Below are 22214 nucleotides of genomic sequence, written 5' to 3'. Positions count from 1 at the left end.
GCCCGACCCCAGCTGGGTCTGACAAAACGCCCGCCCCCACCGCCCGTCCCAGCTATCTCTATCACAAGAATGCATTTAAATCGGCTCGTTGAACCGATTTAATCGATGGAATGGAAACGCCTCACGAGGCGTTCATTGTCGCATCGGCGACTAATAGCGTCTCTATGGGGTCGGCCTGGCCCGCCCGTCGAATTTTAAAGTGTCAACGCATTGTTTACGTCAACGGATTTGTGAAAGCGTTGTTTCCTATTCTTTGTATAAAAGAGTGGGAAGAAAAGGGGAACGTTCAAGAATAGCGAGAAGTGTGATTAGGACCCCAGCGAGAGTCAGCTAAAAACGTTTCGTTGGACGGAGAAATGGCATTTATCACAATTTACCGGAGAACAAAACAAGTAATCCTGACAAATCACAGTTGACGGAAATTGCAAAACATCATCGGTAACAATGGCTGTGCAACAAAAGTCTAAATTATTTTACTGATATTAGTTGGGGAATGTTCCAACAAAGGCACGGTTGGCACTTGCGGGAGTGCAAGCAACAATTTTGTTTTTCCACATCATGCCTACTGGTTTGATCATGGCACCATGACTGCCTTGGACTGACCCCTTCCTCCGTCCCTCAGGTGCGCGTGCTGCTGCGGGTGCGGAAGTCGCAGCCGTCGTCTCACTTCAGCGTGGACCCGCGGAAGAAGCAGGTGACTCTGTTCGACCCAGCGGCAGCGGCCGCCGCGAACTCTGCGCCCGAAGGACGTCGACTCGGCGTGGCCGCGCCCAAGATGTTCGCGTTCGACGGCGTGTACGACTTTGACGACCCACAGGTAGGTCTCTTTGGAATGAGTAGGGAGACTCATCCATTTATGTCAAGGTATAAACAGATGTTAACGTAACATTGTTTATTTCAAATTTACTGAAGGATTATAGCATTGAATAACCGTTTTGAGCTATTTATAAGGCCAATTTATGCATTCCATCACTCAGCATCCGTTGTATCATCGATTTCGGTCTCACCACCGCGGATTGATTTTAGCGACGCTCGCTGTCGCACCTCCTCGACGTTACTGACTCTTCGCCGAGCCAACGTCCCGTCTGTTTTTGCCCCGCACCTCTGGGCCGGCGACTCAGCTGGGAGCCGGTCTTTTTAGCAGCAGCGGCCGCCGGCGAAGAGGCTGGCCGTGTTTGTCGGTGGCAAGAATTCCCCGCGTACCTCCCGTGGGCCTCCCGATCCAGCTCGAATTTGAGCCGCCGTCAACGTGAAAGCCCCATGAGAAATTCCGATGGACTTACACCAGACTCTGGACGTCTTCAAGGAACTATTTTTCCGCCGTCCCGGCCGGGCTGTGAATGATGGATAGCGAGCGGCTTAATTAAAAACGCGCAACGCTGACAAATTGCACCGCCGGCCCCGCAGAAACAGCCGCAGAAGAGGCCGGCTAAATTATTGCCCAGTGGCCCGCTCGCCCACGAGGCCCGTCGGACAGGGTACACAAACACGGGCGGGGCGGGCTGAGAGAGGTGTGACTGGAGGGCACGGAAACCAGCTGATGAGACGGTGGGAGATACAGGGGAGAGGTGAGAATGCAAGGCGATGGGAACCAGCTGAGGAACGGAGGGAGATTCAGAGAGAGGTGCAACCACAAGGCGATGAGAACCAGCGGAGGGGAAGGCGGGGGCGGATACGGAAGCGGCGTCCCCTCGACAGCATTCGGCCCGTCTGTGGCTGTGTCGGCGCGCTCAGCCAGACATATTGCCACGATCAGGTCGCGATATCCCTCCAATCAGATCGGAGCGCCGGCGACCATTTGTCCACAAAGCCGGCCATAAAATGGTAAGCGGTTGGTAAGTCGCGATAACCGCCAGCACGGGCTCAGCTGAAGAAACAAAGCCGCAGGATAGACTGGAAAATGTTGCCCTTTAGCGGCATGCTGTGCCCTGCGTTTGTGTTGATCATCAACGATCGTTTATGCTGATGCTCTGTAATCCTCGGTAATTCGTTCATAACATATTAGTCTGTTTTTGTCACTGGGCCGATCAGTCACAATTGTCCGTAGGTAATACGACCCTTCGCTGCATATCAATATCCTTACTCCCGTGTGCCTACCGGGTTATTGCGCTGAGCCGGTCCCGATTGTCTATTTACCCTACCGGGTCGGTCTCTGGAGAGGATTCTCGAGGAATAAGCCTGTCGCCGTGGTCATGGGCCAGACCTAATGATACACCCCGCGGTCACCGATGCTGTCAACATGGGCTACAAAATGTAACGGAGTACTCCGAGTCAAGCGAAGCTACCTTTCATTCAGCACCACCGTCACATCCACCCCTCCCCTCTGCCTCCGCCTCCGCCCTGAAAGACGCGGTCGCCAAAAAAGCGTGTGGCTCGTTGGCTGCCGGCAGCCGAGTCGAGTTTGTCTGATCGAGTTGGCCACTGGGCCGGTTGCTAGTCGAGTCACGGTTGCCGATAATCCGCCGTTCGTCGTGGTGGATCCTCTGAGACGAACGAACGCGGCTCGACGTCCTCCGACGCGGACCGGCGGCGACAGACTCAGACGATGTAGGCAGACGGAACTGGCATCGGGGTCGGGTCGAAACGTGGTGGGGACGCGCAGCCGACCGCTTATATGCAGAGGACAGGGCCTCAAGTTCAGCTCTCCCCGCGCCACGTAGCCGGTTAAGATGAGAAAATATTCAGCAAGTTTACCCCAAGCGGTGAAGCTGTTTGAGTTATGATCAAATCTCGGCGAATTAAAAATCGTAAATCTCAACTTCTCGAATTAAATTCCGAAGAACTATTCAAAGGCGTGTGTAGGGTGATTTCTGGTGCCGCACCTGGTGAACATTTCCGACGCCGCTGCGGCGCTCAATGTGCGTTTGGCCGAAGGTCAGGAAGGTCACGATCTCGCCACCAGCGCTCGGCTAAATCATGAATGCAATATGCGGTCTGCTTGAGGCTGTTCTGTCCAGTTCCTGGTCTGCTCACGAGCACAACTCCAGACATTACCCGGTTTAGTGCTGCCTTCGCCGCCCACACGAACACCGCCTACAGTTCAACTGCTGCTCCCTCTCTCTCTCTCTCTCTCTCTCTCTCTCTCTCTCTCTCTCTCTCTCTCTCTCTCTCTCTCTCGCCCGCCCCACTTGACCCACGACTCTTGGCATATTTTTATTGTTACACTTTGAGGTAAGCCATTTCTCGCGTCGGCTATTTCCTTACTGTTGACCCATCACCAAGGTGTGTGAGTTGTGGGTAGACTCGCCGTGAGGCATCGCTGCGGTTGTAACATTAAACTTGTTAACACCACCCGCCTCATACTGACCCTGACCTGTGGTTTTGTTGTGTTTCAGAGCGAGGTCTGCACAAGTGCCTTGGTAGACGTGGTCCATGCGGTGATCAACGGCAATGACGGCTGCGTGCTGTGTCTGGGACAGTCCAAAACAGGTCAGTTTTACTTCGCGATCTCCCGCTGTTTGGCGGTGTATCTGGTGCGGTGTTACAGCATATCACAACCTGGCGCTGACGTCCGTCAGATGAGACTGCTAGCTCAAAACTTTATACAGACTTCGTTGTCATTAGTGTTAGTATATTCTGGGCAAAATGTTTTTCCTCAAAACACCGTTCCGTGCTTCTATCCTCAGGATACTGAAATCCTTCTCCTCCACGCCGCAACCCCCCTCCGGACTGGACAGGCAACTTTATCTCATGCGGGCTGCTCCCTTGGAGCGGCAGCGCTGCTCCCGAGGGAGCGCACCCCGTAGCCGGGTGCAGTGAGTGCCTTGGGGCTGGGTGGCCTGTCCTCTGGACGGGCTCAGCCCCGGCGACTCACTAGGGTGCCTGCCCAGACCAATGTCTCCGCCTATGTCCTATCATCCTCCCGGCTCTGAAATGGTCTCATTGGACCGAAAGGGCCTAACCCAAAAACACACACACACAATTTCCTCAATATTCCGTATTCTGCCTTTCGATTTTATTGCCCTCGTCTCAGTTCGGACTTTCCTCTGGCGATATCTCTTCCGGTATACCGTCTCTCCTTGTGTGCGCGGGTCAGGCGGATAAATAATTCACGGTTCTGCGAGCACCGTAAGCTGAGGTCGATCACCCGAACCCCGCTCCTCTTCCTCCGCCAGTCCGACTGAAGCACGATTCCCTGTAGGTACTGTCAGACTTTGAACATCGCAGCGGCCGAATCCACGCACAAAGACGTCCAAAACTACTCCGTAAGGGAAAAGAAGCCACTGATAAAGTTCCTATGTAGATTCCCAGCGTTACCCGAAAGCTCATAATTTAAGCGCAGGGAAGTTGTAAAATGTTGAGACATGAACTGCGTCAAGAATGTCGCCTGTCAGCAGCAGAACTCATTGTCATTTTGCGAGCAGTTTCGCTGTCTCTTCTGCCCGCGAGAGCCTGTCTGCGGCAGTTGTGACAGGGACTCTTGTCAGAGGAGCCGCAACTTTCGTTTAGCGAACTACAGCCACCAGCTCTAGGAAAGCGAGCTGCACCTTCAGGCCGTCCTCAGATCTTTCGTATAAAATGCTTTCCGAACATGACGGGAGGGTCTCGCCTGATAGTTATACTGATCGGTATGAATCGAGCAGCTGTTCGTGTATCGCTAAGTGTCACTAGCGTCACCACATACCTACAAACATCACTGAACGTCTCTTCTTATATTGTCACGTCAATTTGCAACACGTGGCTACATGGACTTACAGATTGTCCCCTGCTTTGCCACCAGACGCTCACCATCAGTACTGCACGCACGCTTACCCCCAGATGTTCCACGCACAAATTATTCACCTTGCGACCACATCTGGCTCCGCGTGTTACGGTTAGAGAGTTCTACACACCGTGTCGCTATGAAGGGCTGTGCAAACCTGGTGGAAGCGCAAGACTGACCACCGCGCACTGGCGTCTGGTGTACCGCGCTCTAGCCGAGCCGACCAAGGCAGCCGTGTTCTCCTTCCATTAAATTTGGTCTGATCAATCTCGCTGGGGCGGCGCAGGTGTCGGCCGAGCGACTGGCCCAGGCGGTGTAAGAAGGACGCGTTTCTTGACCCGACCGAGCCGCTAATCGCTCATAAACTTGGCCCCGAAGGTGACAGCCGGGGTCGATTCGCGGCTGCCGCGGCCTGTCGCCGTGAAGTCGGAACGGCGCCACGGCCGCAGGGCGGATTATTGGTACCGGGCCGTCCGAGATGGCTCCAGTGGACTGCAGCAGCTGAGAGCAGCGGAGAGAGAGAGAGAGAGAGAGAGAGAGAGAGAGAGAGAGAGAGAGAGAGAGAGAGAGAGGGAGAGAGGGAGAGAGGAGAGAGAGAGAGAGAGAGAGGGAGAGAGAGAGAGAGAGAGAGAGAGAGAGAGAGAGAGAGAGAGAGAGAGATTAGGAAGAGAGCGAGTGGAAAGAAGGAGGGTAGAGATGGTCAGTGTCAGAAAGTTTGACCATCATCAAGTCCTTTTTTCATTTTAGGCCATAATTTACCTTTGACATTTTATCTGCATTTGGCTGCATCATGCATTCCATCTAATGTCTTACCTGTTACTCGCTACCATCTCATCAAATCATGACCGGCGCCTCCCGTCGGTCGCATTTTATCTCCTCCACCCACTTCCACTCCCGGTAGTGACAGTGTCGGCTCGGCAGCTGGAGAATCTCGCTCAGCTGCCGAGCTACAGCTCAGCCATCTCCGTTAGCGATAAAACATTCAGAGGCCGCACTGCTTGCTGCCCACAGCACGGTGTCGGTCTGTTCCCAGAAAGGCTGTGCGGTATGATGGTGATGGGGGTGGGTTTCCAGAATCGCCGTCCCGACCTTCTCTGACCGTATTTCTCTAGTAGCTAATTACGTCTTTGGAGCTTATTGGATAACTGGTTGTTACCGGTGAAATTTAGCGGAACCGTTTGTTGTGTCTTGTGAAAAGGCAGTCAGAGCTCATCTTCTTGCCTCCTGTGGAAGTTACAATCGAAGGATGTGGTCCAGGAGCACGGAATTATTCGTCATTTATATTGTGTCGTGCGGTACAGCCTACCTTCAGGCGTTTACAACTAGCGCCATCTATGGATGGGAATGCGAATACAAGAAGCCTGATAATCCGCTCGATAACGCTGACCCACTGTCGCCTGCGCCATGACGTAGGGTCCACATAGCCAGGGGTCATGACCTGTAGCCGACTCCAGTAGCTGCCCATAACTACCACCCGTGCGCCCGACGGCATATACAGACAGCAGCTGGCCACTCTCAGAACCACCGCCTCGCCACTGTAGGATGTGTTGGCTCTTCACTCACCTGGCCTGAACTGGGAAACTACCAACTATGGCAGAACACTGCCAGAACACTGCCGGAAACCCGTCAGAGCGTTCCGAAACGAACACGTCCGGAGCGCCGCCATTGCCGTTCAAACGGCCCCCACCGCCGCCCTCTGCGGCATATCAGCACCCGAATATGATGCTTATGGCGCCATAGCCGGTCGCCGGCGCGGTGCTTAGACTATCTCTGGCATGTCGGCTGGCAGGCTCGAAGGAAAACGGCGCCTTCCGGCCGGCCGGCGAGCCGCCTGGGGCCGCCAGGGCCGGCCATTCCAGTCGCTCCCGGTGCGATAGCAGATGATAGCTCTCGCGGCGGCTGGTTTGCGGCGGTCTAACTGAGGCGGGCCGCCGCGGCGCCGGGGAGTGCTGTCTCAGCCGTAACTCTCAGTGTCGCCGGCTATCTGTGCGGACGGCGCTGGTGAACTATTTAGCGCACCTCGCTCACCTTAATTGAGACCAGAGCGGAGGGTCCTGTCAACCAGCCCCTCCCCTCCCTCGCCCCTACCCAGCGTCGATCTCGACGCAGCTCCGCGGGTAGCGGCGCGGTGTGGTTTCGTCGCGGCCCGGCGCGCCGGTGGCGCCCATAACTCGTCCCACTATCTGTGTGCGGGGGCCACTAAACACGGCCCGCCGCTGGCGACCATGCGACATAGCCGGCGGCCGGCGGCAGGTCGTAAATACGCTGCATTGAGACGTTTATAGTCGGCAGAGCGCGCCTGCTCGCTCTGCCACGGTAGCGGTGTTTATGCGGGAACAGAGTGGTGCGGCGCCTGGTGAGAGAGCTCGAACACACTCTCGGGTGGAGCGGAGGAACCGCAGATGGCCCGAGAACGACCGACGGTGGTGGGATGCGGGTGGGGATTTGGTGTGAATGGGAATCCCAGGTAATGAGTTTGATTTGCAGAGCGATGATTGAGTAATTAGGGAGTGATCAAAGAGGTGTGTGTTATCTTTCAGCGGTTGATCTCGTAACCGATCGCTGAAAATGACATTTGCTCGGTTTTTGACTGGCGTGTGCTGGCACTCCGCGTTTCTATTCACTCAAAACTTTTTTACTACCTCCTGGAGGGTTCATTTTCATCAAACCAGCAAGATAAGAGTATATTGAAAGGGTAACTCTTTGCTACCATTATGTGCATAGTAACGGTACGTGGTTTATATGAGCTTATTCGCCAGCGAAGAGTATTATTACCATGTAAATATCAATATTACTCTCGCGATCCAGAACATCACGAAAACTCTTTTCATCTGGGTATCGTGACTCGTGTACAGATAGTCGTTTCATGCGTGGATCTTGTTTACCCTCGTGAAGATGATATTTGAAATGGAATCACTCAGCCAATCAGAAACGAGATCGGCCGTTTGCGGTTTGAAGGCCGCGCGCATCTGTCAGTTTTCGGCCGTTGGTCTCCGAGAGCGGATGTGAGCAGTGTCGGTGCCGCGCGGCGTGGCCGTTGGTGATTGTGCTTGCGTGTTGTTCATCGCCTATAGAGCCTCTGCGGACATTTTATTGTAAGTACCGATGTGCTAGAGCATTGCATGCCGTTGAGTGGTGCTAGTTTGACCTGGTTAACAGGACCCCGTGCACGGCCACGTGGCCTAGGTTGTGAGTACGTACATTAATTTTGTTGTGATGCTACAAGCTTATGCATTTTGTTGGTGACTTCGAAAAAGCCTTGCACTGTAGTGATCCAGTCTCATTATCTCACGCAGACGGGCGACCACCCAGGAACGCCGTCGCTCTCTTCAAATATTGTGCGCTGTGCCTTATCCAATATGAGGGCGCTGAATGTCTTGTATTCACATTCAAAGTGCATTCAAGTTGTATCGTGGTGTTTATTTACCGCTTGTGCATTGCTGAACGCTTCGTATAAATTCGTATGCATAAGTGAAGAGTCTCACAATGTTCATGGCTGGTGTGCCCCTCGTATTGTTTGTACGGAAGCCAAATATACATTGTTGCTCTTGAAGCATGTTTTTTTAGTTGGTGAGCTCCGGTTAACAGAAGCTTCGTGAAGCTTCTGAAGCAAGCGTCTGTGAGTCTGTTACCATCCTCTGGGGGGTTTACACTTAAGGAAAGAGTAAACATTACCATGTGACAAGGGGTAGGCCAGAAGATAATACTCTCTGTAGGAGGGTAAAGCACAGAGTAGATGATGCGTTACTCCCTAGAAAAGGGTCCCGTTTAAGATTTACCCTTTCAAAGAGTGTAACCCAAAAAATGTTACACTCTAGACAAGAGTAAATCAAAAGAGTTTACCATTCAGAAGATGGTAAAAAACGTCTGTGTGTCATGTTACCCCTCCCTGGCGAGTTTACTCTTCATGAAAGAGTAAAATTTACCATCTGGAAGGTGGTAAAAAACGTCTGTGTGTCAAGCTACCATGCTATGGCGGGTTTACCCTTCAGGAAATGGTAAAAAAGTTTTCAGTGTTTTACTGCAAAACTGCGTTTGAAGGGCCTTTCGCGGCCTGTGACAGGGTGCTCCCACCGGTACCATCGGCGTTTGATCGTCTCGCTAACTGCGGGACCGTCTCTTGTGACGGACACTTCAGTCGCCACCAGCTAATGCATGAGCCATTGCCTTGATCCCTGAGGGCTTTTATATTGCGCAGCGTGAGTGTGACGATTAAATCGGCTTCTATTGGTCTGCAAGTACGCGGCGCCTGACGCCCAAAGGGACTGTGACCTCTGCGTTCACTCGGCGATGATCGAGGTCCTCGGCCTAGGTGACCCCTGACCTGCGTGCCACGTTCCCGCCGGCCTGAGCGGTGCGTGTTGTCTGTCTGATCTTTGCTCAGTTGGGCTACGGGAGGTGCGTGTTTCACGCGAGCGCGTAGCCATGCCGAGATCTGACGGGCCAGGTCACAGCCGGTCAGAGCAGACCGGCAGACACCCTCGATCTGACACCTGCGGTTAGGTTTGAGACGTCAGTCTGTAGCCACCTGATGCTGGTGAGGTGTTTTGACGAGACGTCACATCCCGACATTAGCGCGCTGGTCTGAGATGGACTGAACGATCGACCGCTCCGGGATGGCCGCGCTGCGCCACTCCACGCCACTTCCGCGCCGAATAATGAGCTCGTTTGTCGCGTGGCGTGACTCGGCGCACCAGTAAGTCATCTCGGCGCGCCAGGTGCCAGGCGATAGCGACGCACACGGCTCCCTATGCGGCATTTTCGGCGCGTTCTGGTCCCAAGGTGGTTCGGCAGCAGCGATAAGTGTCGTGCTTACACGCTTAAAGCTGTCTGAGGACTCAGGCTAAACGGAGAATTCCGATGTTGTTACATCAAGGAAACATTGCGTGACAAAACGGATTGGCAGAGACGGAAGGTGCGCCGAGTGGCGTACTCCGCCGTTTCGAGTTATTGCGTGCCATGTTTGGGTTTGATAAATGAACGGGACGGAATAATTTCCGTGAGCCATAGCAATTACTGGTTTTCTGCAATGCTGTCATCAAACTAGCTATTCGATCGTTTCATTTGACCAACATCGGGCGATTTTGAAACATTTCCTAAACCCTTTTATCTACATCAACTAGTTGTTTTGCTTTTGAAAGTGGTCAATATACTGTCACTAACCTCAATACACTCAATACACCTAACCTGACGTCAACCTCACGAATCAATTAACGTGTTTTCAGGCAAGACGACCACAATGCTGGGCGGCAGCGGCTCGGGCGACCAGCTGGGAGTGATTCCCACCGCCATCTCCTGGCTGTACCGCGGCATCGGCGAACAGAAGCAGAAGAGCGGCGCACGGTTCTCCGTGCGCGTCTCAGCCGTGCAGATCGCAGGAGCCGCCGAGAACCTGCGAGACCTGCTCAAAGACCACGCCAAAGGTGAGGATAGAGGGGAGAAAAAGAGAGAAGGCTGAAGCTGGAGGAATGTCAAGATTACTTTACTAATAGAGGAATGGTAGGTGTGTGGAAGGAACGTGTTAGGTCACGTTGACACCTGACTGAAAACGAACAGCTTATTCCGTGTATTGTTTGGTATTTGGTAAGCAATGATAGATTGCGCTAATGTAGGCATTCCCTATTGTAGGCCACCCTGCATTGTTTTATGGTGAAGTAATCTTATTAGCATCTTCCTCACATACGGTGACTTACGTTGGCCATGCTAGCTTGATAAACAGGTCTTGTGGAAGGGACGATTTATGTGGCCCATTTGGGATGGTCAGAATATTTCATGTGAAGAGTCGTTTATGGCTTGCAGATTTGCGGATGAGAGATGTGATGTTCTATGCTGATTTCGGTGAATGATTTTTATGTCGTGGTCTTGAATTGTGATTTATCCATAGCTATATTTCGTGGAAGGTGTAATGTAAAAACACCAGGCTGATCCAACAATATGCAACATTAAAATTGTTTGTGTTCTTGTGTGTTGTTACATATAGTGAGGTTTATTGGTCGCGGTCACTCACAACCTGCACGTTTTACTCTCGTTACAGACGCTGACCAGTCGCCGGGTGTGTACCTGCGCGAGGACCCGGTCCTGGGCAGTCAGCTACAGAACCAGTCTGAGATCCGAGCAGAGACCGCTGAGAAGGCCGCTCTGTTCCTGGATACCGCCGCGGCCGCCCGAGCCGCCGGAGAGGACGGGGGCCGCAGCTCGCACCTGCTGTACACACTGCATGTGTTCCAGTACAGCGTCAAGTCGGATAAAAGCAGTGGAGGTGAGGGCAGTAGGAAAGTATTCGTTGAAATGACTGATTGAGGGGCTGAATCTGGAACAAACTTCCAATGAATAGTTCAATAATATGGAAAGCATTTTAGCGGTCACCACGGAATGTATGCGGTTGGGGCAAGCAGGAGCGAATGTTGACTTTGTGTTAGTCGAACTCGACTGGCCGGTAAATCTGTCACTATCAATCTGGTTATTCAGTGTTTATTTTCACTGTCAGTTGGACTCAGTTCGTACGGCGGTAAGTGAAGTGTCGGCGTATCCCTCCGGTTGCCCGTCTCCTCCCGTCAGTATGTGTTTGTTCAGCTGGTAGACCGCGTTCACCCGCGATCGCTCTGCTGACCACTGACACCCCCTTCCTTCCTCATGAACGGTAGATCCTGACACGTCCATGATGAGATGCTATGTTGAGGATGCGTGGATCACCACCTGCCTGACGTGTGGTCAGAACTGATCGCGCCATCCCGTCCAGTGAGGCGCTGTGCCACCGGGCACGTCAGAGCTCACTAGCATCTCTGAACTGACGTTAGACACCTGCTGCTTTCGTGAATGATCACTTCTGACACATCGGTGTGCCGCAGTGACGGGAGGACGCAGCCGACTGCACCTGTTTGACCTGGGCAGCTTCGAGAAGACCAAGGTGTCAGGTCTGACGCTCTCCGCCGTCGGAAATGTCATCGTCTCCATCTTCAACGCGCACAAACACCTTCCGTGCAGGTGAGAGAACTTCAGACAAACACTTGTGGAAGTGAGAATTGAGCCTCACAACTTCCTCATTCCATGCTTGTGGTGAACAGTGAACACTGAACATGCCTTTAGTACCTCATCTACTATAGAAATGCTCCAAAGGCATCTACATGCCTTTAGTACCTCATCTACTCATCTACTATTAGAAACCCCTACGGAGAGCAGCATGCACATGGATGAGTGGATCCAGTGGTTATTTCGGTGTCGCTTTGCCGATTGACTTGCCTTGCCTCGCTCTGACGTTATGTTTATATAACACCTCCTCAGCACACCTATCGCACACCACGGACCGAATTCACTCCTTCCGAGCCCAGCTCTGCGCAATTTGCACCTACAGACGCTGAGTTACACCGACTGGGGACATCTAATCAGCGACGATAATCTACACGGGAGTCGGCCCTTCCTGACCGAATTACTGGCCTCTGGCCGCCGGGCCGCCTTCCGCCGCCTGATGGCCCATTCGGCCGCCGTTCTCATGACTCTGCGCGCTCGTCTCAAACTCTATTCCGGCGCTAATGCGTCGCGTATGGGGTCGATCTCTCACCGGGTCCGCTCTTGGTCTTGTGACGTCATCAGCCCCCCGGGGACCGCCCGTGTCGATAATGACGTCCGTCGACGGTAGGAAACGGCGGTCCGGCGACCGGATACGACGGTCCAAAAATGGAGTGCCGTTAGTCCACATAGCTGGAAAACTGTGAGCCTATAACGTAGGATGGTCACCAAGAGTGGAGAGGTTGAACCAGAGGCCTGATGATGGTAAGCGATCTAGCGGAGATAGGAGAAGTGGAGACTAACCAAGAGTCTGAGAGGGCCGAGGATGGATGGATGACCAACGGAATGTCGACTGGGCCGTTATACCGCTGAGACGCGTAAATGACGCCCGAACGGGGACAGAAATGATTTGTGTGCGGTCAGCGTGGACCTGAGCTGGTCCGGCAGAGTCCGGCTGGTCAGTCAACCGGGTCTGGGGGTCTGCTGGGGGGGGGGGGGGGGAGGTAGAGGTCTGGTTGGGGTCTGGTGGGACTCTGAATTCAGAGCCAAATCGGGCAGAATGATGACCGGACAGTGGAGGTCCGACGGGCCGGACGGTTATCGTTGAACTGCGTTACGGAAGTCCGAGTCAGCGAAACTCCCTGAGGAAGTGTTCGGTATGCGTGGTGGATAGAGACGGTGCACTGACCCCGCTAACCCCAACTGCGTTTGGAGAGATAACTAACCGGCTCGGCTCGATTGTGTGTCGGTGATGCAGAGCAGACCTAACTGGTAAACATCCCGACCGAGACGCCGCTGTATTTATTGCTGCGCATGACGTCTGCTGTTCGGTCCGATCGACTGGGAATTGTCAGTAGCGCCTCCCGCGAGACGTGACCGTGTTCTGGACATGAACAGCCCATGTATTTCATATCGTGCAGTGTTCGTATCGAGGGTTGACCTGAGTTCTATAACATTAGCCGATATACATGTCTTGATGCACGTTTATAATGTTGATGTCAAACATTAGATACCTCATTATCATGTGACGTCATGATTCACGAATGCCATTTATTATTCAGCAGCTCTGTCGCACGCCGCCTAGCTTGATGACGCTCCCCCTTCGATGTTCTTCTTCCATCTGACGCTCCTCCCATTTCTCCTCAGGGACAGCAAGCTGGTCCACCTGTTCAGGGAGGCCATGGGCTCGCTGACCTGTCAGACGACAATTGTGGCGCACGTTAGCACAGACGCGGCGCTGTACGCGGAGACGCTCACCACCGTCCAGCTGGCCAGTCGGATTCACAGGATGAGACGGCGCCGGATCAAGGTCAGTGGTGGGTCAGCGCAGAGGCGGCGCCAGGTCATTGCAGAGGGTGGGGAAGAGTCAGCATCAGGGGCTATTCCAGGGCACGGCATAGGGTGGAGCCAGGTTTAACGAAAGGATAGCTGGTCTAGGGAATGAAAGGGAGTAGTGTTTGTTTTGTTGGGTTAGGCCCTTTCGGTCGACAAGACCATTGCAGAGCCGGAAGGATGATAGGAATTAGGGGGAGACATTGGTCTGGGCAGGCACCCTAGTGAGTCGCCGGGGCTGAGCCCGTCTAGAGGACAGGCCACCCAGCCCCAAGGCACTCACTGCACCCGGCTACGGGGTGCGCTCCCTCAGGAGCAGCGGTGCCGCTCCAAGGGAGCAGCCCGCATGGGATAAAGTTGCCTGTCCAGCCCGGAGGGGGGTTGCGGTTGGGAGGAGAAGGATTTCAGTATCCTGAGGATAGAAGCACGGATAGGTGAGGGAGTAGTGGCTTATCGTCAGTTTACAGTCTTTTTATATTTGTTCTGAGGGGAGATTGCTGGTAGGAATGCGGGGGGATTAACGACTTTACGGTGTTTAAACGTTGCAGGAGTCGAGTTTCAGGGCATTAGTCTGAACATCAATACCTGTCGTGGATGACAACTAACCTGACCGTTCCTCGAAACAGCGCCTTAACATTAAGATGGATGTGTTTTTCTGTGGAAGGAATGCCGCCTACCGGACAGGGATCGCTTCCAGTGTAGTTTTTCTGTGCTCCGGGCCGCACCCACGGGAATAGTGTGGTTAAGGAGGGATTGAAGGGGATTTGTGGGATTTTGGGGTAAATGTGGGGCTTTGCTCCCCCGAATCGGGCGCCGTGTGTCCGGGTTCGATGTTGATACATTACCCTAGCGATTGTGAGTGCGCCGTTGTCAATCGGAGCCTTTGTGTGGGGCTCCCCACCGGGTCGTTACCGCTAGATTTCCATATATTTTTGGTTTTATCTCTTTGGTTTGACGGCGAATGGATCGAAATGGCTTTCGGGAACGATTTCGTGGAGCCTTCCATATGCTAAGGCCGGTGTGCCGGCGGCCGGCGCCAAATGGAATCGCTTCGGTCGATGCTCGAACGTCCACACTCATAAAGCGCGACGGCAGCCGCCTGGGCCGGCCGATATCGAATTCGCCTGTTGTCACGATGCGTTAGGCTGATCGTTTTTTCTCGTGTTACATCCGGCACTTTCCAGCCCGTGGGTGTTGCATATTAGTGTCAGTTTATCATGGGCGAAAATGTTGAAAATATTTCGATTCTCGTCAAAGCTCTACGACATTCTGACTGTCACGACTCACACACCATCTAGGTATATTTAGATCTAAACAATCCTCAGTCTTTATGAGAATATGTTTTCGGCAAGCATGCATGGCATCTATTTAAGTCCCGGTTTCTTTTATTTTAACATATTCTGCAAGGTCTAATTAAACCGGCGTGGAGTGCGGGCTTCGTATTGCTCTGGGACGCGAGTATGCAAATTCTCAGTGTCAACCAGGGGCTATTATGGAAGTCGCCGTCCCATGAAATGTAATGTCCACTGCTCTCTCCAAGACTGCGGGACGGTAACGGTGAAATTAGCGGACTCTATTAGACTTCCTCTCGGGCCTGACATGTCGCGAACCATCCCTGACATCTCTGACCGTTCTACTGAAGTAAATGCAGCGAGCGGAAATGTCAGTTGCACGTTCATCGTTCAATCGTAGTCTAATGAACGAGAGGTCCGGGCCTTTTGATATGTTTCGCAGTAGCGCGGGTTATATGCAGGTGCCTCGATCGTATTTTAACATGATTTTGGCGTGTAGGTGATCGTAAATTTGAAATGATGTGAAATGAATAGCGTTGCTAGTATATAGCTCGGTTTTGTAGCCAATATATTAAACTGCATCTGACGTGACCCTCGTAAACAAGGAATGGACGCATTTCGTCGCCGGTCACTCGAGACAATTGATCTGTCTCCAACAGTCACCCCGTAAATATTTGAGCAGCAAATCACCTAACTTCAGGCCCAGTCCCCTTGACAGACCGGCTGATACGCCCGTTTCCGACGGTGACCTTCATGAAACTGTCACAAGTAACCCAAATAGTTTGATTGATTTACGATCTATTGAGCTCTCCAGCGAAGTTCGACTTCATTGACATTGAATTAACCTTGCCAGGCGCGTCCCTGGCATGCTTAATGCCCCGCTCTTTTCATTGCCGTCTATTGCATATTTCTAGAAATCATTATGCGGTCAGGAGAGCTATTCACTGGATTGAAAATTCGACAATCATTTTACGCTTAGAATTCAATGTGGTCTTTACCTTCGACAGTTCTGTGACGTATGGGTGCCAGTTGTTGAGCCGATATTAGATAAGATCGTTTCCCAAATGGACATATAGACATTGGACAAGCATCCATCTAAGTTCCGACTCATTCATATAACTAGACCTCTGGCCCGATTTCTGCCCTTCCCTATGACCGTGTATCCGCTCTATTTATCTATTAGTTTATTGATAAGTCTGCCCAGTCTGGTCTGATTATTCTGGTATCTGTTTACCCTATTCCCTAACCAGTACTCACTACTCAACCTCTAACCCGCCCCTCTAACTCCACAGCCGCACGGCTCCTCCGGATCCGGAGGTTCCGCTGAGGAGAACCGTCCGGGCCGTCTGCGCAGCTCCGGAGAGGAATCCTCGGGCCGCTCCTCGTCCGATGTGGACCCGTCCAGCTCGGAGCAGTCTGCCGACACCGTCATCTACATGGGACCCGGCGCCGACGAGTGTACCGACGGCGAGCACCCTCCCGTATACATTCCCAGTCTGACCAGCGACAACCGCGCTGCCATGGGGAAGGTAGGCGTGCTTGTTGAATAGGATGATCTACATAATAAAGAACCATGGATAAATAAAATAAAATAAAAATTAAAATCGTCCCTGTGTTTTATGCAGATTAAGTTTTACCCTTCTTGGAAAGTTTATATCTCCTCAGTATCATGCATATTTCGGTACCTACTCGTACTCAAGACCCATCTGACCTTCCTATTACCCGTGCCTCTCCCCCAGGCGTTGAAGGGCTCCAGTGCGGAGGGCACCAAGTGTCGAAGTCCGGCCAGGACCACGCACAGTGCCTCCTCGACCCCCACACACCGACCTCCGGTAGCTGCAGCGGCGGCGCCCTTCTCACCTCAGCACAGGGCAGCCGAGAAACTCACCGGCGCCGTCTCCAAGAGTCCGCAGGTGGGAGAACTGGGATATGGCATTGCAAGAGCGGTGGTGCATTCCGTCAACAGGGCCATTCGTATTGTGAATACCAGCAAATCTTTGTTTTGTAATAGGTACATGAGTAAATCACAACTTGTAAAACGAAATTCGATGACCATGATCCCATGAAAAAAAAGTTTTATGTAATACTATACTAATGTTCTCATGGTTTCACATTATAATTCAAAGGTTCACTCTTTGATGATATCGAGGCATAGCAATAGGGATCACTTAATTTAGCGTCTATCCCGGTCCGGTTTCAATTGCGCGTCAGCTATTAGGCCGTGTGCCCGGGGACATTGCGTCTCATTGTCTGCGTTAGTGAGTATCCGGTACTGAGGTCCCCTGTGACGGTCGAGCGGACAGCCGCTGACATTATTGAGACCGATGGTGTCCGCTGCTGACGGCCGGGTCACCGGGTCAGGGCGCGGGTCCGATGGGGCCACGGGACCTCTCAGACGACCGGGAATGAAGTCGGTTCTTAGGCGGAATCCAATTGGCTCTGCCAGCCTCACTGAATAATACATGCGCTGCGGGCATGGCACGGGTCACGCCTTCATGACATCGAGAGAGGATATGTTCATGACTGTTTTCATGAGACGTACTACATATCAGGAGTCAGGCAACTATCTCGTTCCTATTTGCTGTTGCAATATATTGTCTAGCCGTTCTTACTGACATATATGTAGTTACTATTCTCATAAACTAAGTCTTTTATGCGATGATTTTACCCATGTTTTATCTCCTTGCCAGATCAAGCGGAAGGGCCACGACCCACGCCACGCGGGCGGTGCGGCCGGGGAGAAGACGACGCCCTCCTCCGGCGGACAGGAGCAGTGGGTGGACGGGCCGCGCTTCTCCCGCTCCCGGATCGCCGAGGCGCACAAGATCAAAACTCGTCAGGAGACGTGGATTGACGGACCCTCTGGGGAGTCCCGCCCGCCTCCCGCTGTCATGCCCAGCGCCGGAGCGGCAGCCGGGGCGGCGGTGGGAGCCATCCCCAAGACGGCGCGACAGGGCGGTCGGCCGGCGCCCGCCGCGCAGGGGTACGGCTTCATGGACGACCACAAGAAGTCGATGATTACCCGCTGGGTGGAGCACCAGATAGAAGCGGTCACCACCAAGAAACGCACAAAGTCGGAGGAGGCGGCTCACCGAGCCGCCGGCCAGTATAGGGAGATGACTCAGTTTAAAACACAGGATGACGAGCCGGTGGAGGCCAAGATTATGACGCAGTTCAAGACCCAGGACTCGGGAGAGGAAAGCAGTCCCCTGCCGGAGCGGCACCCGCGCGCGGCGGCCGCGAGACGGGTATCGCCAGAGATGGGCGCCTCCAGCACTCTGCCCAGACAGGTGAGGAAAGAGGGGCGACGAAGGACGGAGTCGGATGGAGAAACGGGCTTAGAATTAAGCTTGTTTGTCAGTTTTTAATACGACACGGCAACATATGAAAGTCGGACCAGACTGGCAAATGAAAATGCTGACTTTAAAATATATTTTTGCCCATCCTAGCGTCGTGGCTATTTCCCTGAAAGTCAGTGATGCTTACTGTGGCCGTCCGTATTCTCCAAATCACGCCCATCTTCTCTTGAATTCCAGAAGTCCCGCTCGTCTGCGGAGAAGGAGTCTTCCCCTCCTGTCGCTGCCGCAGTACCGGTGGCAGTAGCGGAGAAGGCGGCCCCTGCTCCCATCGCGACCCCACGGCCGGCGGCCGAGGTCCCTCGGCGGCCCGCTGAGCCAGCAGAGGAAAGCACCCCGACCCTGGATGAGATCTGCGCCCAGTGCGAGCACCTGGTAGACGTGCTCTGTCAGGAGGGCCAGGCCGCCCGGCCGGCCGCCTCCGCTAGGGACGACTCGCCGCCTGACGGCAGCAACGCCGGCCCGTCAGATGACAGGAGCGTCGCACCGGTCGGCGGCAGGACCTCCGCACTCACGGTGGCACATGATACTAGGGTGGTGGCCGATGCCGCTCAGAACACGGGTGAGTTGTCGATAGCGTAAAGACGAGACTTACTCTTGGTGAGAACTAGCCCGTCATTTCAATGCCGTTTTTTTAAGATTGTATACATTTGTTCGGCTTTTAGACCTCGGTTATCGGCATGTCCGGGCCCTGATTGACCTTTCCAAGCCCTCTCACTCCCCCGCCGGCCCCCCAGCCTGACACCAGCTTCCTCCACCTCCAGACGAGGCGGACAGTATGTCGGAGGAGTGCTCCGAGCCGGACAAACAGCCCTCCAGCTCCTCCAGCTCGGATGTCGCCCGCGGCGAAATCATTGAGGTGGAGGAGCGCGACGAGCCGGTGCCCATGGCCGACTCGTGTGTGCAGGTGAGGCGCGTGTTTTGTTTCTCAGGGCGAGGAGTGCTTTATTTTCTCATGTTCTGACTTACTATTGGGGCTCATTCAGACGATACCTGTCGCTCATTTGAGTGGCGAGCCTCCGGCTCTTTTTATGGTATGTGGGTCTCTCGACTTTGAGATTTTGTTCTCTTCTTTGTTCTCATGGTTCAGAGGAGCGAAGGAAGCGTTACTGAATTTTGTCGTTTACATTTGCCTGGCTATGTTTCGCTCATCAGTGCCTCGTGTTACCGTCTATCGTCTCATATTACCTTCGTGTCCGGTTAAGGCTTGCTCAGTGTACGGCGTCTCACCCTTGCCTTGCTGTTTCTCCCCCAGGTAACTGAGGAGGACATTGCGCGCTGTTTGGGTCTGCCGCCGCGGCCGCCGCTGCTGACACCCCCGGAGCTGGACGAGAGCGGTCACCCACTGCGCGCCCTCAGCGAGGAGAACCTCACCTCTGCATCGAGCTTCTCCGGTAGGTGGCCACCTGAGCCTAACCCGGACCGATTTGACTCGGCGTGCTCTGAGGGGTATTGCCATCTAAGTTACGTTGATATTTTCTCATCGTATTCGTCTTCTCACTTCCCATTTCTCTCTCGCTAATGGCATCTACCGTGATGTCAATCGTAAGGATCGGTTTACTATAAAGTTGTCGGTGTACTACGCCCCTCTCCATTAACCTTTCTCTCCCCCTCCAGAAACATACACCCTGCGCGGCGGCTCCGACTGCGACCCTCTGTACGACGTGCCCGGCTCGTGCGGCACCAACCCGCTCAACATGCTGGAGATTCCCGACTACGACCGGCTCTGTGACGACCTCAGCCTGACCAACCATCGCTTGGAGAAAATCAGCAGGTAGGAGCGGCAGGGTAAGGTATTTCAGAGATTAGGATTAGGGAAACAGAAAACCTTGTCTGAAATGTTTAAATTGTATAAACTATAGACTTTGTGCATGTTGGGAAATATTTTTTTTTGTATTTACCACAATTCATTGAAGCCACATTCATTCATTCATGCATTCATGCATTCATTGATTCATTCATACATTCATTCATTCGTTCATTCATTCATTCATTCATTCATTCATTCATTCATTCATTCATTCGTTTGTTCATTCATTCATTCATTCATTCATTCATTCATTCATTCATTCATTCATTCATTCATTCACCCATTCACTAACTCGTCTAGCCAGTACGGTCTGACTACTCACTGTTGTGTCGTCCTTGTCTGACACCTCTCTTTTTTTCAGGCTGCACGACTTCTACCGAGGCCTGGCGTCACAGCCGCCGCTGCCGCCGCCTCAGAGCACCCCGCTCATCACCGAGCTGTTTGGCGGAGACCGCAGTGAGACAAACAGCGTGTGTAGTGAGCCTGTCCGGCCCGTGGCCTGCCTCCACTGCAAGACGCTCAAAAAGACCGACTCCCTGAGGCACGGCAACTATGTGAAGAGCATCAAGGACTGGCTGGCGCTGCTGCCTGACCTGGAGAGCGAAGGTGAGGATGATGATCATGATGATGACTGCCGATGGGTGGGCGCTGGGCTGGACACAAGTGCCGCACGGGTCATACCTGAGCATGTGATGGAGATAGGTATCAGATATGATGTCAAATCCGATGTGTAAGATTTAAATGGAGATGAAGATACGTTCCAGACGACAGACAGCGGAGATGAGCTAAAATCATGTTTCTATCGTATCTGATCTATTGAGCATTAATCTCTGTCAGTAACTTGGCCTATCACACTTTATTCGCTTTGGAATGAGAGGATGAAGCCGTCAGATTTAGCATTTTCTTGTACCCTTTCGTCCTTCACTGACTGTATATTCTCTCTTTCACCTCCAGGTGAAGAGTACATCTGTGATAGCTGTCGACAGAAGCAGAACGAGGAGCTCGACCAGATCGGTGACGACTTCGAGATCCAGAGCGACATTACGCCCTACCTGCCGACCTTCTCCAACCTATCTTCGCTGCGTCACCCGGACGGAGCGTCCAACCCGAACCTCTCCAAACACGACAGCCTGGTGCTGGATGACGAGCCCCCTCCACCGGCGCCGGCCCCCGCGACCGGCACCTCTCCGCTGCAGCCGCCGCCGCCGGCGCCCGACCGGCTCGACGAGCGACTGCCGGGGAACGGAGCCTCTGGGTCGGATGAGGAGGCGGGTGGTGGCGGTAGGGCGCCGCCGAGGACCGTGCCGGACCCCCTCCCGGAGCGGAGCAGTGAGAGGGGCTCGGCGGAGCCGCCCCTCGCTCCTCAGACGGGAGGAGCTGAGGAGCGGCGGGCCAGCGCGGCGGCCGAGCAGCCGGCGATGGTCAAACCCAAGGGCAGTCGACTGGGGCGTCTGTTTGGCCGCGGCCGCAGCGCCTCGCGCAGTCCCTCCAAACTGGCCAAAGGTCGATATGTGAGCGCTGAGGTGTGTGGCTCCATCTGCTCGCCACGCTACCCAGAGCGCGGTCTCAAGAAGGACAAGAAGACCGACAAGAAGGCCGCCGAAGACCGCAAGAAGACCAAAGAGCGTGATCGGAAGCCGCACAGTGAGTCGGTTTCATCAGGGACCGAGGCGGCGCGAGGCCGGTCCGACCGCGTGCCCTCGCTGATCTCCGGTAAACCGGACCGTACAGCGCGGCGAACGGACGAGAAAGCCGCCGACTGGCAGCAGCGCGGTGCGTACAACTTCAGCTGTGACACCACGCTGCCGGCCTTCCTGCCGAACGTCTCCAGTGGCTACGACAGCGGCAACGACTCCGGCATCGGCCTGAGGAAGTCGCAGAAGAAGCGGAAGGCGGCGGAGAGCGCCGGCTACGAGAGCGCGCTGCCACCCAGCGAGTGTTCGAGTCTCGAGTCCAGTCAGGAGTCGGAGGAGGAGCCGCGGCTCAACAGGAAAAACGGCCAGGTGCAGGCAGGTCAGTGTGGCTGCTGGATTTTGGGACTGTTCATAAAATACGATTGTGTAATGTTAGTGACACATTTCACAAGATCACAACCCGATTCACAAAGGTTTTGCTCTGTATGGACTGATGTGTTTTGCTCGAACGATTTACTATATAATTTCACAGAATATGTTTGTTCAATTACAGCCAACAAGTTCATAGATCACAATCATAGA

General features: G+C 53.6%; 1 protein-coding gene across 2 annotated transcripts in view; it reads left to right on the top strand.

The window, feature by feature from the left end:
- The window catches only part of LOC122388579, an 84700-nt gene that overhangs the window by 61130 nt on the left and 1356 nt on the right, over positions 1 to 22214 (top strand). For both annotated transcript variants that reach the window (XM_043379766.1, XM_043379767.1), the window contains exons 3-17: positions 623 to 817; positions 3336 to 3429; positions 9928 to 10125; positions 10737 to 10961; positions 11551 to 11686; positions 13355 to 13517; positions 16125 to 16361; positions 16572 to 16745; positions 17523 to 18122; positions 18369 to 18750; positions 18953 to 19095; positions 19444 to 19582; positions 19806 to 19962; positions 20360 to 20604; positions 20953 to 22011. In XM_043379766.1, the coding sequence (XP_043235701.1) occupies positions 623 to 817; positions 3336 to 3429; positions 9928 to 10125; positions 10737 to 10961; positions 11551 to 11686; positions 13355 to 13517; positions 16125 to 16361; positions 16572 to 16745; positions 17523 to 18122; positions 18369 to 18750; positions 18953 to 19095; positions 19444 to 19582; positions 19806 to 19962; positions 20360 to 20604; positions 20953 to 22011 (4147 nt within the window). The remainder of the gene's footprint in view (positions 1 to 622; positions 818 to 3335; positions 3430 to 9927; positions 10126 to 10736; positions 10962 to 11550; positions 11687 to 13354; positions 13518 to 16124; positions 16362 to 16571; positions 16746 to 17522; positions 18123 to 18368; positions 18751 to 18952; positions 19096 to 19443; positions 19583 to 19805; positions 19963 to 20359; positions 20605 to 20952; positions 22012 to 22214) is intronic.

The sequence above is a fragment of the Amphibalanus amphitrite genome, unplaced genomic scaffold (assembly GCF_019059575.1).
Source record: "Amphibalanus amphitrite isolate SeventyFive unplaced genomic scaffold, NRLGWU_Aamphi_draft 000327F_arrow, whole genome shotgun sequence".
NCBI lineage: Eukaryota > Metazoa > Arthropoda > Thecostraca > Balanomorpha > Balanidae > Amphibalanus > Amphibalanus amphitrite.
The sequence above is the reverse complement of the archived record's forward strand: the minus strand, read 5'-3'. Positions and strand labels throughout refer to the sequence as shown.